The 15,461-nt window shown below is 47.6% G+C and overlaps 1 protein-coding gene across 3 annotated transcripts in view; it reads left to right on the forward strand.

Moving 5' to 3' along the window:
• Positions 1-15,461, forward strand: part of polq (polymerase (DNA directed), theta) — a 144,080-nt gene that overhangs the window by 35,189 nt on the left and 93,430 nt on the right. For all 3 annotated transcript variants that reach the window (XR_011948657.1, XM_072513705.1, XM_072513706.1), the window contains exons 11-13: positions 4,036-4,248; positions 13,358-13,500; positions 15,225-15,414. Coding sequence is in view for 2 of the 3 variants with exons in the window: in XM_072513705.1 (XP_072369806.1) it covers positions 4,036-4,248; positions 13,358-13,500; positions 15,225-15,414 (546 nt within the window). In the remaining variant the exon portion in view is untranslated. The remainder of the gene's footprint in view (positions 1-4,035; positions 4,249-13,357; positions 13,501-15,224; positions 15,415-15,461) is intronic.

The following is a 15,461-nucleotide window of genomic DNA, read 5'->3' on the forward strand; positions in this document are numbered from 1 at the left end:
GTCGGCTGCCAGATGATGAATTCTCACTGTTTTGTTACAGAAACTACTGTGTGCATTTTCATGCAATTAGGGTATATGTTTGCTTTATGTAGTGACGGAATAATGGTACTTACTGCTGGTGGTAAGAGATGTCTCCGCCTTTGAGTGGGGATGACACTATTTCTTTTTTAAAAAAAATATTTTATTGAAAATTTTTGGTCAACCAACACAGTACATTGTGCATCCTTTAGACAATATTATAACAACACAAATAACAATGACCTATTTTATAAACAGAAAATGAATAAATAATAAATAACAAAAATGAAAACTAACCCTAATTGGCAACTGCCTTATCACAAGTAACACTCTCCAAAAATATAATTTAACAGTCCAATATATAATTATCTGTAGCAACGACCTATACGTATTATACAGTATACATTAACAACCCTGAGAGTCCTTCTGGTTCCTCCTCCCCCCCCCCCCCCCCCCCCCCCCCCCGATCCTGGGCTGCTGCTGCTGCCTTTTTCCATTCCATCTATCTTTCTGCGAGGTATTCGACGAACGGTTGCCACCGCCTGGTGAACCCTTGAGCCGACCCCCTTAGAACGAACTTAATCCGCTCTAGCTTTATAAACCCTGCCATGTCATTTATCCAGGTCTCCACCCCCGGGGGCTTGGCTTCTTTCCACATTAGCAATATCCTGCGCCGGGCTACTAGGGACGCAAAGGCCAAAACATCGGCCTCTCTCGCCTCCTGCACTCCCGGCTCTTGTGCAACCCCAAATATAGCCAACCCCCAGCTTGGTTCGACCCGGACCCCCACTACTTTTGAAAGCACCTTTGTCACCCCCCTCCAAAACCCCTGAAGTGCCGGGCATGACCAAAACATATGGGTATGATTCGCTGGGCTTCTCGAGCACCTCGCACACCTATCGTCCACCCCAGAAAATTTACTGAGCCGTGCTCCAGTCATATGCGCCCTGTGTAATACCTTAAACTGAATCAGGCTTAGCCTGGCACACGAGGACGACGAGTTTTCCCTGCTTAGGGCATCTGCCCACAGCCCCTCCTCGATCTCCTCCCCCAGCTCTTCTTCCCATTTCCCTTTTAGTTCGTCCATCATAGTCTCCCCTTCGTCTCTCATTTCCCTATATATATCCGACACCTTACCGTCCCCCACCCATTTCTTTGAGATCACTCTGTCCTGCACCTCTTGTGTCGGGAGCTGCGGGAATTCCCTCACCTGTTGCCTCGCAAAAGCCCTCAGTTGCATATACCTGAATGCATTCCCTTGGGGCAACCCATATTTCTCGGTCAGCGCTCCCAGACTCGCGAACTTCCCATCCACAAACCGATCTTTCAGTTGCGTTATTCCTGCTCTTTGCCACATTCCATATCCCCCATCCATTCCCCCCGGGGCAAACCTATGGTTGTTTCTTATCGGGGACCCCCCCAAGGCTCCAGTCTTTCCCCTATGCCGTCTCCACTGTCCCCAAATCTTCAGTGTAGCCACCACCACCGGGCTTGTGGTGTAGTTCCTCGGTGAGAACGGCAATGGGGCTGTCACCATAGCCTGTAGGCTAGTCCCCCTACAGGACGCCCTCTCTAATCTCTTCCACGCCGCTCCCTCCTCCTCTCCCATCCACTTACTCACCATTGAAATATTAGCGGCCCAATAATACTCACTTAGGCTCGGTAGTGCCAGCCCCCCCCTATCCCTGCTACGCTGTAAGAATCCCTTCCTCACTCTCGGGGTCTTCCCGGCCCACGCAAAACCCATGATGCTCTTTTCGATCCTTTTTAAAAAAGCCTTCGTGATCACCACCGGGAGGCACTGAAACACAAAGAGGAATCTCGGGAGGACCACCATCTTAACCGCCTGCACCCTCCCTGCCATTGGCAGGGATACCATATCCCATCTCTTGAAATCCTCCTCCATTTGTTCCACCAACCGCGTTAAATTTAACCTATGCAATGTGCCCCAATTCTTGGCTATCTGGATCCCCAGGTAACGAAAGTCCCTTGTTACCTTCCTCAACGGTAGGTCCTCTATTTCTCTACTCTGCTCCCCTGGATGCACCACAAACAACTCACTTTTCCCCATGTTCAATTTATACCCTGAAAAATCCCCAAACTCCCCAAGTATCCACATTATTTCTGGCATCCCCTCCGCCGGGTCTGCCACATATAGTAGCAAATCGTCCGCATACAAAGATACCCGGTGTTCTTCTCCTCCTCTAAGTACTCCCCTCCACTTCTTGGAACCCCTCAACGCTATCGCCAGGGGCTCAATCGCCAGTGCAAACAATAATGGGGACAAAGGGCATCCTTGCCTTGTCCCTCTATGGAGCCGAAAATATGCAGATCCCCGTCCATTCGTGACCACGCTCGCCATCGGGGCCCTATACAACAGCTGCACCCATCTAACATACCCCTCTCCAAAACCAAATCTCCTCAACACCTCCCACAAATAATCCCACTCCACTCTATCAAATGCTTTCTCGGCATCCATCGCCACTACTATCTCCGTTTCCCCCTCTGGTGGGGGCATCATCATTACCCCTAACAGCCTCCGTATATTCGTGTTCAGCTGTCTCCCCTTCACAAACCCAGTTTGGTCCTCGTGGACCACCCCGGGACACATTCCTCTATTCTCATTGCCATTACCTTGGCCAGGATCTTGGCATCTACATTTAGGAGGGAAATAGGTCTATAGGACCCGCATTGTAGCGGATCCTTTTCCTTCTTTAAGAGAAGCGATATTGTTGCTTCAGACGTAGTCGGGGGCAGTTGTCCCCTTTCCTTTGCCTCATTAAAGGTCCTCGTCATTACCGGGGCGAGCAAGTCCACATATTTTCTATAGAATTCGACTGGGAATCCATCCGGTCCCGGGGCCTTTCCCGCCTGCATGCTCCTAATTCCTTTCACCACTTCTTCTACCTCGATCTGTGCTCCCAGTCCCACCCTTTCCTGCTCTTCCACCTTGGGAAATTCCAGCCGATCCAAAAAGCCCATCATTCTCTCCCTCCCATCCGGGGGTTGAGCTTCATATAATTTTTTATAAAATGTCTTGATCACTGCGTTCTCCCATTTACTGCTCCGAGTTTTCTTTGCCCATCTAAGGACCATTTCTCTATCCTTAAAACGGAGGAATCTCACCACTATGGCTCTGGGAATTTCTCCTGCTCTCGGTCCTCGCGCCATCACTCGGTATGCTCCCTCCACCTCCAACGGACCCGCCGGGGCCTCCGCTCCCATTAACGAGTGCAGCATCGTGCTCACATATGCCCCGACGTCCGCTCTCTCCGCACCTTCAGGAAGACCAAGAATCCTCAGGTTGTTCCTCCTTGCGTTGTTCTCCAGTGCCTCCAACCTTTCCACACATCGTTTCTGATGTGCCTCATGCATCTCCGTCTTCACCACCAGGCCCTGTATGTCGTCCTCATTCTCGGCTGCCTTTGCCTTCACGACCCGAAGCTCCCGCTCCTGGGTCTTTTGTTCCTCCTTTAGCCCTTCGATCGCCTGTAGTATCGGGGCCAACAGCTCTTTCTTCATTTCCTTTTTGAGCTCTTCCACACAGCATTTCAAGAACTCTTGTTGTTCAGGGCCCCATGTTAAACTGCCACCTTCCGACGCCATCTTGGTTTTTGCTTGCCTTCCTTGCCGCTGTTCTAAAGGATCCACTGCAATCCGGCCACTTTCTCCTCCTTTTTTCATCCGTATCCAGGGGGGATTCCCTTCTGGTTTACCGCACAGTGTTTTTAGCCGTCAAAATTGCCGTTGGGGCTCCTATCAAGAGCCCAAAAGTCCGTTTCACCGGGAGCTGCCGAAACGTGCGACTCAGCTGGTCATCGCCGCACCCGGAAGTCGCCGGATGACACTATTTCTGTAGGTAACTGTACACCTGTTTACAAAATATGTTGGCCAAGTATATCGAGCATTTCAGATGATATATTACATATAGTAATAAAAGGGCTAGTTTTCCAGATTGTTATTGAATTACACGGTCATATTTAATAATCATTTCTGCTATTCACATTTCCATATCAGGATTGACTTTTGATGAACGGGATATCATTGAGGGGGCGTTTCGTCAAGGTTTGATTCGTGTTCTGGTGGCTACCTCCACCCTGTCCTCTGGCGTAAATCTACCAGCTCGTCGTGTGATTGTGAGATCACCAGTATTCAATGGACGGCTCCTTGATGTTATCACCTACAAACAGATGTCTGGGAGAGCTGGGAGGAAAGGAGTGGACACAATGGGTAAGCACGGCCAGTTCTTTGAGAAGTATTATTTGTGAAACCTATATTTGGATAACAAGCCAACCTGCTGTGCTTTCATTATTCAACATGCAAAATATTACATCTTTGGTCTTTAGAGGCTAGACCTGATCTAAAATAAAAAGGTGTCCAAATTGCATTTAAATGGAAGAAAAGTTTTGCAAGAAGTATCAGGATTCAACTACAGATACGCAAGTGCCTTCATCTTATACAGTTAACTCTGCTGCTGTGCAAGGCCCATCTAAACCACTAGAGGTCACACAACTCCTTTCTGCCTCTCGCCTGGGTTTGATGCCTATCAGACTGAATATATATGTGTTGCATCACTAACTCTTTTGGCAAGCACAGTTGCATACCCATTGCTGGTAAGCTATTAACTGACTTCACTAGATTTTCAAAGAGCTAAAAAAAAAATCAGTATGTTAGATTACCAGAGACTGAATGTATAATTCACGACTACATTTAGATCGGAAGTCAGATTAACAAATCCATGTTATCTGAAAAAAAAAATTGTAAATCAGTGTATGAGCTCCTTAATACCAGCCTTCTAGAAAGGAAGTCGAGTTGTTTATCTGTGTAATATTCCTGACCGATCGCAATAGTGAGAGCTATTTCCAATTCCTTCAGAGGCAGATTCAATCGTGGCTTTCAAAAGGGAATCTGATAAGAATCCAAAGAGACAATGCTGTGGGAAAAGGGCTGGGAAGTGGGACTAGCTGATTTCTCATCCGTAGAGATAGCACAGGCGTGACAGGCCAAAAAGGTGGAACAGTTCTATGATTCTATCTAAGATACCCTTTTCACTTCCGGGTGCGGTGGTGACCAGCTAGGGCGCACGTTTCGGCAGCTCCCGGTGGAACGGACTTTTGGGCTCTTAATGGGGGGTTTGTATATTGGGGGAATTCTATGATTGCCCCAACGGCAATTTTAACGGCAAAAAACACTGTGCTGTAATCCAGAAGGGAATCCCCCCTGGACACGGATGGAAAAAAGAGAGGAAAGTGGCCGGATTGCGGTGGATCCTCTAGAGCAGCGGCCAGGAAGGCAGGCACAAAGCAAGATGGCGTCGGAAGGAGGCAGTTTAATATGGGGCCCTGACCAATAAGAGTTCCTGCGGCGTTGCGTGGAAGAACTCAAAAAGGAGATGAAGAAGGAGCTGTTGGCCCCGATATTACAAGCGATTGAGGGGCTAAAGGAGGAGCAAAAGACCCAGGAACAGGAGCTTCGGGTCGTGAAGGCAAAGGCTGCTGAGAATGAGGACGACATACAGGGCCTGGTGGTGAAAACGGAGATGCACGAGGCACAACACAAAAGGTGTGTGGAAAGGCTGGAGGTGCTGGTGAATAATGCGAGGAGGAAGAATTTAAGGATTCTTGGTCTTCCCGAAGGTGTAGAAGGGGCGGACGTCGGGGCATTTGTGAGCACAATGCTGCACTCGTTAATGGGATCGGAGGCCCCGACGGATCCGCTGGAGGTGGAGGGAGCCTATCGAGTTATGGCACGAAGACCGAGGGCTGGAGAAATTCCTCGAGCCATAGTGGTGAGATTTCTCCGATACAAGGACAGAGAGATGGTCCTCAGATGGGCAAAGAAAACTCGGAGCAGTAGGTGGGAGAACGCGGTATATCAAGATTGGAGTGCGGAGTTGGCGAGAAGGAGGGCAAGCTTTAATCGGACGAAGGCGGTGCTTCACAAACAGAAGATTAAATTTGGAATGCTGCAACCGGCAAGACTGTGGGTCACGCATCAAGGGAAACACCACTACTTCGAAATGGCAGATGAGGCGGGACATTTATTGTCGAGGAGAAACTGGAGTGAGCGGGCCATAAAAAGAACGTTTGGGACAAAGTGGGGGGGTGAATATGTGGGATGAAGGGGGGGAAAAGAGGGAAGAGATGACTTCCCAAGTTGTTAATCCTGCGACCCTGTAACTTTTCTCTCTTCCCCATGTCGGGGGGGAGGGAGGATGAGGAGCTGAGGGCGCCGGCCATTGGGGGCGGGGCCAAAAGGGAAGCGCGGGCTTTGTTCTCGCGCTATGGTAATCACGGCGGGAACAGGGAAGCAGGAAGGAGGGGGCCTCGCACAGTGTGAGCCGAGGTCACGAGGGGAAGCCGAGGTCGTCCAGAGTTTGCTGACTTCTGGGAGCAACATGGGGGGTGCAATTACGCTAGTTTGGGATCTAGCGGGGGGTGGGGGTGGGGGAGAACTGGGTTGCTGCTGCTGGGGAGAAGGGGGAGCTGGTATAGGGGGGGGCGGTGGTCGGGGCGGGGGGGGCGGCGCTTGGGAGAGATACGGCTACGTGGGAACCGGGTGAGGAGCTGGATTGGAAAAGGAGATGGCTAGTCGTCAAGGGGGGGGGGGGGTAGGGTAAAGAGCCCCCCAACCCGGTTGATCACGTGGAATGTGAGGACTGAATGGGCCGATTAAGAGGGCACGGGTACTCGCACACCTAAAGAAACTTAAGGCAGATGTGGTTATGCTTCAGGAGATGCATCTGAAGCTGATAGACCAGGTCAGACTACGCAAAGGATGGGTGGGGCAGGTGTTTCATTCGGGGCTAGACGCAAAAAACAGGGGGGTGGCCATACTAGTGGGGAAGCGGGTAATGTTTGAGGCAAAGACTATAGTGGCGGATAGTGGGGGCAGATACGTGATGGTGAGTGGCAAATTGCAAGGGAAGGCGGTGGTATTAGTGAACGTGTATGCCCCGAACTGGGATGATGCCAACTTTATGAGGCGTATGTTAGGACGAATCCCGGACCTAGAAGTGGGGAAGTTGGTAATGGGTGGAGATTTTAATACGGTGCTGGACCCAGGGCTGGACAGATCGAGGTCCAGGACCGGAAGGAGGCCGGCTGCAGCTAGGGTGCTTAAGGACTTTATGGAGCAGATGGGAGGAGTAGACCCCTGGAGATTTAGTAGACCTAGGAGTAAGGAGTTTTCGTTTTTCTCCTATGTCCACAAAGTTTATTCACGAATAGATTTTTTTGTTTTGGGAAGGGCACTGATCCCAAAGGTGACGGGGATGGAGTACACGGCTATAGCCATTTCGGATCACGCTCCACATTGGGTGGACCTGGAGATAGGGGAAGAAAAACAACAGCGTCCACCCTGGAGAATGGACATGAGATTATTGGCAGATGAGGGGGTGTGCTTAAGGGTGAGGGGGTGTATTGAAAGGTACTTGGAACTCGATGATAATGGGGAGGTACAGGTGGGAGTGGTCTGGGAGGCGCTGAAGGCAGTGGTTAGAGGGGAGCTGATATCTATTAGGGCACATAAAGGAAAGCAGGAGGGTAGGGAAAGGGAGCGGTTGTTGAAAGAACTTCTGAGGGTGGACAGACAATATGTGGAGGCACCGGAGGAGGGACTGCACAGGGAAAGGCAAAGGCTACATGTAGAATTTTACTTGTTGACTACGGGTAATGCAGAGGCACAATGGAGGAAGGCACATGGTGTACAGTACGAATACGGGGAGAAGGCGAGCAGGTTGCTGGCCCACCAACTGAGGAAAAGGGGAGCAGCGAGGGAGATGGGGGGGTGAGAGATGAGGAGGGGGAGATGGAGCGGGGAGCGGAGAGAGTGAATGGAGTGTTCAAGGCATTTTACGAAAGATTATATGAAGCTCAGTCCCCGGATGGGAAGTGCTTTCTGGATCAGCTGGAATTTCCTAAGGTGGAGGAGCAGGAGAGGGTGGGACTGGGAGCACAGATTGAGACGGAAGAAGTGGTGAAAGGGATTGGGAGCATGCAGGCGGGGAAGGCCCCGGGACCAGACGGATTCCCAGTTGAATTCTATATGAAATATATGGACTTGCTGGCCCCGCTACTGATGAGAACCTTTAATGAGGTGAGGGAAAGGGGGCAGCTGCCCCCGACTATGTCAGAGGCAACGATATCGCTCCTCCTAAAGAAGGAAAAAGACCCGCTGCAATGCGGGTCCTACAGGCCCATTTCCCTCCTGAATGTGGATGCTAAGATTCTGGCCAAGGTAATGGCAATGAGGATAGAGGATTGTGTCCCAGGGGTGGTTCATGAGGACCAAACTGGGTTTGTGAAGGGGAGACAGCTGAATACAAATATACGGAGGCTGCTAGGGGTAATGATGATGCCCCCACCAGAGGGGGAAGCGGAGATAGTGGTGGCGATGGATGCCGAGAAAGCATTTGATAGAGTGGAGTGGGATTATTTGTGGGAGGTGCTGAGGAGATTTGGTTTTGGAGATGGGTATATCAGGTGGGTACAGTTGCTGTATAGGGCCCCGATGGCGAGCGTGGTCACGAATGGACGGGGGTCTGACTATTTTCGGCTCCATAGAGGGACGAGGCAGGGATGTCCTCTGTCCCCGTTATTGTTTGCACTGGCGATTGAACCCCTGGCCATAGCATTGAGGGGTTCCAGGAAGTGGAGGGGAGTACTCGGGGGGGAGAAGAACACCGGGTATCTCTGTATGCGGATGATTTGTTGCTATATGTGGCGGACCCGGCGGAGGGGATGCCAGAGATAATGCGGATACTTGGGGAGTTTGGGGATTTTTCAGGGTATAAACTGAACATGGGGAAAAGTGAGTTATTTGTGGTGCATCCGGGGGAGCAGAGCAGAGAGATAGAGGATTTACCGTTGAGGAAGGTAACAAGGGACTTCCGGTACTTGGGGATCCAGATAGCCAAGAATTGGGGTACATTACACAGGCTTAATTTAACGCGGTTGGTGGAACAGATGGAGGAGGACTTTAAGAGATGGGACATGGTGTCCCTGTCATTGGCAGGTAGGGTGCAGGCGGTTAAAATGGTGTTCCTCCCGAGGTTCCTTTTTGTGTTTCAGTGCCTCCCGGTGGTGATCACGAAGGCTTTTTTCAAAAGAATCGAGAAGAGTATTATGAGTTTTGTGTGGGCTGGGAAGACCCCGAGAGTGAGGAGGGGATTCTTGCAGCGCAGTAGGGACAGGGGGGGGCTGGCAGTACCGAGCCTAAGTGAGTACTACTGGGCCGCCAATGTTTCAATGGTGTGTAAGTGGATGGGAGAAGGGGCGGGAGCGGCGTGGAAGAGATTGGAGAGGGCGTCCTGCAGGGGGACTAGCCTACAAGCAATAGTGACGGCACCGTTGCCGTTCTCACCAAAGAAATACATCACAAGCCCGGTGGTGGTGGCTACATTGAAAATTTGGGGGCAGTGGAGACGGCATAGGGGAAGGACGGGAGCTTCGGTGCGGTCCCCGATAAGAAACAATCATAGGTTCGTTCCGGGGAGAATGGATGGGGGATTTGGAGCATGGCAAAGAGCTGGGGTAGTACAACTGAGAGATCTGTTTGTAGATGGGACGTTTGCGAGTCTGGGAGCGCTGACGGAAAAATATGGGTTGCCCCAAGGGAATGCATTTCGGTACATGCAATTGAGGGCTTTTGCAAGGCAACAGGTGAGGGAATTCCCGCAGCTCCCAACGCAGGAGGTGCAGGATAGAGTGATCTCAGAGACATGGGTGGGGGATGGTAAGGTGTCGGACATATACAGGGAAATGAGGGACGTGGGGGAGATCATGGTAGATGAGCTGAAAGGGAAATGGGAAGAAGAACTGGGGGAGGAGATTGAGGAGGGGCTGTGGGCTGATGCCCTACGTAGGGTAAACTCATCGTCCTCGTGTGCCAGGCTAAGCCTGATACAATTTAAGGTGTTACACAGGGCGCATATGACTGAAGCACGGCTTCGTACATTTTTGGGGGTAGAGGATAGGTGTGCGAGATGCTCGAGAGGCCCAGCGAATCACACCCACATGTTCTGGTCATGCCCGGCACTACAGGGGTTCTGGGTGGGGGTGGCAAAGGTGCTTTCGAAGGTGGTGGGGGTCCGGGTCGAACCAAGCTGGGGGTTGGCTATATTTGGGGTTGCAGAAGAGCCGGGAGTGCAGGAGGCGAGAGAGGCTGACGTGTTGGCCTTTGCGTCCCTAGTAGCCTGGTGTAGGATATTGTTAATGTGGAAGGAAGCCAAACCCCCCGGGTGTGGAGACCTGGATAAACGACATGGCAGGGTTTATAAAGTTACAACGGATTAAGTTTGTGTTAAGGGGTTCGGCTCAGGGGTTCACCAGGCGGTGGCAACCGTTCGTCGATTACCTCACAGAAAAATAGAGGGAATGGAAAAGAAGTAGACAACAGCAGCAACCCGAAGGCGGGCGGGGGGGGGGGGGAGAAATCGAACGGACTCTCAGAGATGTTATTGTATATGTATAATATGTATAGGTATTTGTTATAGGTAATTGTATATTGGATTGTTGGATTGTATTTTTGGAGAGTATTTATTTTGGACAAGGCAGTTGCCATTCAGTTTTGTTTATATATTATTTATTTATTTGTTTAAAACTGGCCACTGTTATTTATATTGCTTTATTGTTGTGTAAAAGAAACACTACGTACTGTTATGTTTGGCCAAAAATCTTGAATAAAATATATTTAAAAAAAAAAAAATAAGATACCCTTTTCGTATGTCTGGCCACCCACTAAGCACTGATTTGGAGTGTGTGGTGTGGGACTGACCGTTCCACTGTGTTGTGAGGACTTGATCATTCAGATCTTCACCATGATGATTAGGATGATCCCTGAAATTATCAGTCCAGTTGCAGTGGTTTCACTTCAAGTAAAACTGTCCTATTAATCTGTTAGGAGCTGATCGGGGTGAACTGGCCTATGAGGAACTCGTTTACATTTTTCAACAACTAATTTCCAATCCGATTCTCTGCCGCTATCTTGAGGGAAAATACTTTTTCCTGCACTGTATTTTTTGAAATTATTTGTTCACCAGATGTGAACATTGCTCGAAAGACCAGCTCGAAGGTTTTGCCGTCCCTAATTGCCCTTGCGATGATAGTGATAAGCTGTCACCTTGAACCGCTGCAGTCATGTGGTGTAGGTACACCTACAGTGCTGTTAGGGATGGTGTTCTAGGCCTTTGATCCAGTGACGGTGAAGCAACAATGATCTAGTTCTAAGTTAGGGTGATGGGTGATCTGCAGGGAAATGTGTAGGTGATGGTGTTCCCATGCATCTGCTGCCCTTGTCCTTCAAAGTGGTAGTAGAGGTCATAGGTTTGGAATGTGCGGGTCAAAGGCGGTTTCCGTATGAGTTACTGGACAGCATCCTGTATATGGTACACACTGCTGCCACTGTGCATTAGGGCAGTGAAGGGTGTGATTTCTTTAAGGTGCTGATGCCGGTCTCCTTTGTCTTGGATTGTGTTGAGCTTCTTGAGTGTTTTTGGAACTGCATACATCCAGGCAAGATAGTATTCTGACTTGTGACTTGTTCAATATTTTGGGTTTTAGGTAAGTCAGGAATTGAGTTACACACTGCAGAATTCCCAGCCCCTGACCTGCTCTTGTAGTCACATTAATTAGAAGTCTGGTCCAGTTACGTTTCTGGTCAGTGGTGTTAAATCTGGACTGTTCCTTGATGGTTATCCTATTGAATATGAAGGGGAGGTGACCAGATTCTCTCTTGTTGGAGATGGTCATTGCCTAGCACTTGTGCGGTGTGAATGTTATTGCCACTTATCAGCCCAAAACCCCAATGTTATCCAGGCTTTGCTGCATGGACTGTTGTAGTAATTGAGGAATTGCGAATGATGCTGACTATTTATCAGCAAAGCCGATCCCCACACATGACCTAACGATGGGGGGAGGTCATTGATGAATCAGCTGAATTTCGTTGCGTCTTGGATATTGCTCTGAGGGAACTCTTGTAGTGTCCTGTGGCAGAGGTGATTAGCTTACCTGCTTATCTTGCCCTTGAAAATTTTATTGTGCTCCTCCACTTAGGATAGGCCCGCTTCCAAAGATGTGATCTGGTCTATTGTCCGTTAGGGCTGTTTCAATACCTTTCCATGTGGCACCACATGCCTCGATGGTTTTATTCATTTTTTCCAGCTTCAAATTGATGTGGACCAAAGCCTCATCAATTGGTCTTTTTGGGTCAATGCCACATTCTGGCGATGTTTTTCTAACTCCCCCGCCATTATGCGGTCGGCGTCATTGGCTGTCAGAGGCCTGGGTAGTATGGGAGAAGGAGAACCTGCCCCGCCATCTTACCAAGCACGGAGTCCTGCAAAGTTTTGGAGTTTGAAAAAGGACTGCGGCCCAAATCCTGTTTTCCTTTCCCTTTCTGGGGCATCTTTTTGTAAGTTCACACACAAAATCGTTTAGTTTTTACTGCATTTGAACTGGTCGCTTGCACTTGAAGTAAGCAATTTTATTTTTGGGGGGATGGGAGCCTCCGCATGTGTGCTGCCTCTCTATATAAGTCACCGGAGGTCAACAAGAAGAATCAGGTTTCTTGATACTCAATACATTCTATCAAACACTGCCTTGATGTTGGAGGCAGTCACCCTCCCCTCACCTTAGGAATTCAGCTCTTTTGCTGTAAAGGGGTCTGAATTTGAGTGGCCATCGTGGAACCCAAGCAAGCATCAGAGGCGAGTTGTTGCTGAGTAAGTGCTGCTTGATAGCACTGTCAATGACACCTTCCATCACTTTAATGATTGAGTGTAGACTGGTCGGGCAGCAATTGGCTGGATTGAATTTGTCCTGCTTTTTGTGGACGAGGCAACCTGTCCAGAAATTGGGTAGATCCAGTGTTGTACTGTACTGGAGCAGCATTCTACCCATGTGTAAACTCCCTGTAGCAGTCCCAAACTTTCCAATTGAACTTCATGAATGCACTTGACACTAGTTCTGCAGATTCACATTAAACCTAAATCATCTGCCAGATAAAATGTGAATGAAATAGAAGTAAATGCATTTAAACTGAAGTTCAATGGACCTGAATTAGAAGCACATAGCAAACGATAATGAAATGAGTTGGAATTAATTCCATCAAAAGGTTTATACAAATTTATTTTGATATGCTATCCTATATTACATATCACAATGTATGTGCTACAATATCAAAAACTGCATTGACTTGAATTATCGTAAAATTTTGGTATATATTTGAAAAAGAATGGGCATTACAATTAACAATTTTTTTTCTAAATTCATCACTTGTATAGAGTAATGAGAGTATCAAAAAAGGTATTAATAATATTCAACATTAACCCTTGTTCCAGGTGAAAGTGTACTTGTGTGTAAGACTGCAGAGAGAGCAAAAGGAATGAGCCTGTTACAAGGCTCGCTTAAACCTGTGCGTAGCTGCCTTGTGAAGAAGGAGGGCGAGGGGGTCACTACCAGCATGATCCGAGCTATCCTTGAGGTAAGGTGAAAGATCAATCGGACCAGTTTCGAATTGGAGAATCTAACCCATGTCCTTACAGCTCTTGACTCAGCATTTTTAAAACCTGAGAACTTAAACTTACTTAGTTCCTCCTGTTCTGTGTGAGACATTGGACATCAAGACTCTGCCACTGGCACCGGTCCATTGCAATCTCTTTCATTCAATTCCAGGAACCACTCTTGGAGGTTCTCATTTAAACTGAAGTGCAATGGACCTGAATTAGAAGCACACAGCAAACGATACTGAAATTAGTTGGAATTAATTCCATCAAAAGGTTCATACAGTGGCTAGCTGCCACTATCTTCTTTTTCTATCTGGTGTTGTCCATTCTACATGTCTCTGGTGGGGGAGCAAAATACATGTTTTGCCAGTCTCCATTCTCTCTCTCATGAGTTGGGCAGGCGTTTCTGACCAGTCCTCTGTAACGCTCCTTCGTTGGTGATGTTGTCTCTTCATGTGATGGCCAAGATTCTTAGACATCGATGTCAAAACGTTTTATTTTATCTTCCCTGTTTGGCAAATTGTATTGACTAGAATAAGTCATGCTTGATATTTAAAAGTTTTAAATGAGATTTTGGACATGTACAAGTCTTCAACTTGTAATTCAGAACCTGCTTGTTGTTTTGTATATAACAGCATTTTCAAACATACAAAAGAGATCCCAATACATTTCTGATCCCATGGAGTCCTAGTTTACAAATAAATGTAATATATTGTTGGAAGTGATGGCTTGATTTAGTTTTTCTGAAAACCTCAGACAGAATGACCTGAGCGTTCAATTATAGATGGAACTGTCGTAGAATTGGTAGAAAAACCATAATAAATTCAGAGGTTTATATTCACCTCTGTTACTGGATTGATAAAACATAAAAGGAGGAATGGATGGCACTCCTACAGAGGATGTTTGTCACTGATCTCTGAGAAGGTAAATGCCAGTCTCCCAGAGTAAAGGCAACCAGCTAATGTGGGCAAAGTTGTGAGAATTGTATACATTTTGATGAGATTGTTATCTACTTTAATTAGCATTTTCTGGAGTTTAATCCCAAATTGATCTCACCAATTTATAATCAGCACAGTAAATTTATTATCAGCAAGGATTTACTGCAACATCCTGAGCTGCCTTTGTAACCGTGGTTATTCATTTTGTCATTTAACCAGAACTATTGGTTATTTTCACACTCTATGTTTAAGCGCGGCTAACTTTGATTCTAAGATGAATAGACAATTATTAGTAAATGTTGAGAAAGAGTTAATTCACTCGGTTTGATTCTAATGGGAAGTTAATAGGATCTGAAATAGTTGATATAAAACAGTTTAGCAGGTCAAACTGAAGCATTATTATTTCCGAGATGTAGACTGGATGGTAAATCCCCAACACTTCTTGTTGGCAAGTGAAGGATTTATCTGGTATCCTTTGGTAAGATATCAATTCCAGTGCTTTTACAGAATCCAACAGACTAAGGAATATAGGAAAATAGAAATTGTCAGCACAGTTCATGCCATATATGCCACAGATTGTAGTTGATTATGAGAAAGAAAATTGGTTCAAAGTCTTGTGTTTGAGGTGACTGGGAAATGGAGCTGTATCCAAGTTTATGATTATTTCTAGTTTGGACTGTGTGTGAGAACAATTTATCAGACTTGAGGAATTCTTTGGACATTGTAGGATTGCTAAAACTGTGGGCTCTTTGTCTTGGTTTCAGATAATAGTGGGCGGTGTTGCCAGTAGCCCAGAAGATGTCCGTGTGTATGCCTCGTGCACACTGCTGGCTGCCAGCGCACAGGAGACTGAGGCAGCATCAATCCAGGGCAATGCTATTGAGGACTCTATTCAGTACCTAATGGAGAATGAGCTTATTCAAATACTGGAAGAGGACCAAGAAGGGGATAAAAGTAACTTTTCCTTTACCTCTATCTTATCGTTTGGCAAATAAAGTTTC

Source organism: Scyliorhinus torazame, chromosome 8, assembly GCF_047496885.1.
Source record: "Scyliorhinus torazame isolate Kashiwa2021f chromosome 8, sScyTor2.1, whole genome shotgun sequence".
NCBI lineage: Eukaryota > Metazoa > Chordata > Chondrichthyes > Carcharhiniformes > Scyliorhinidae > Scyliorhinus > Scyliorhinus torazame.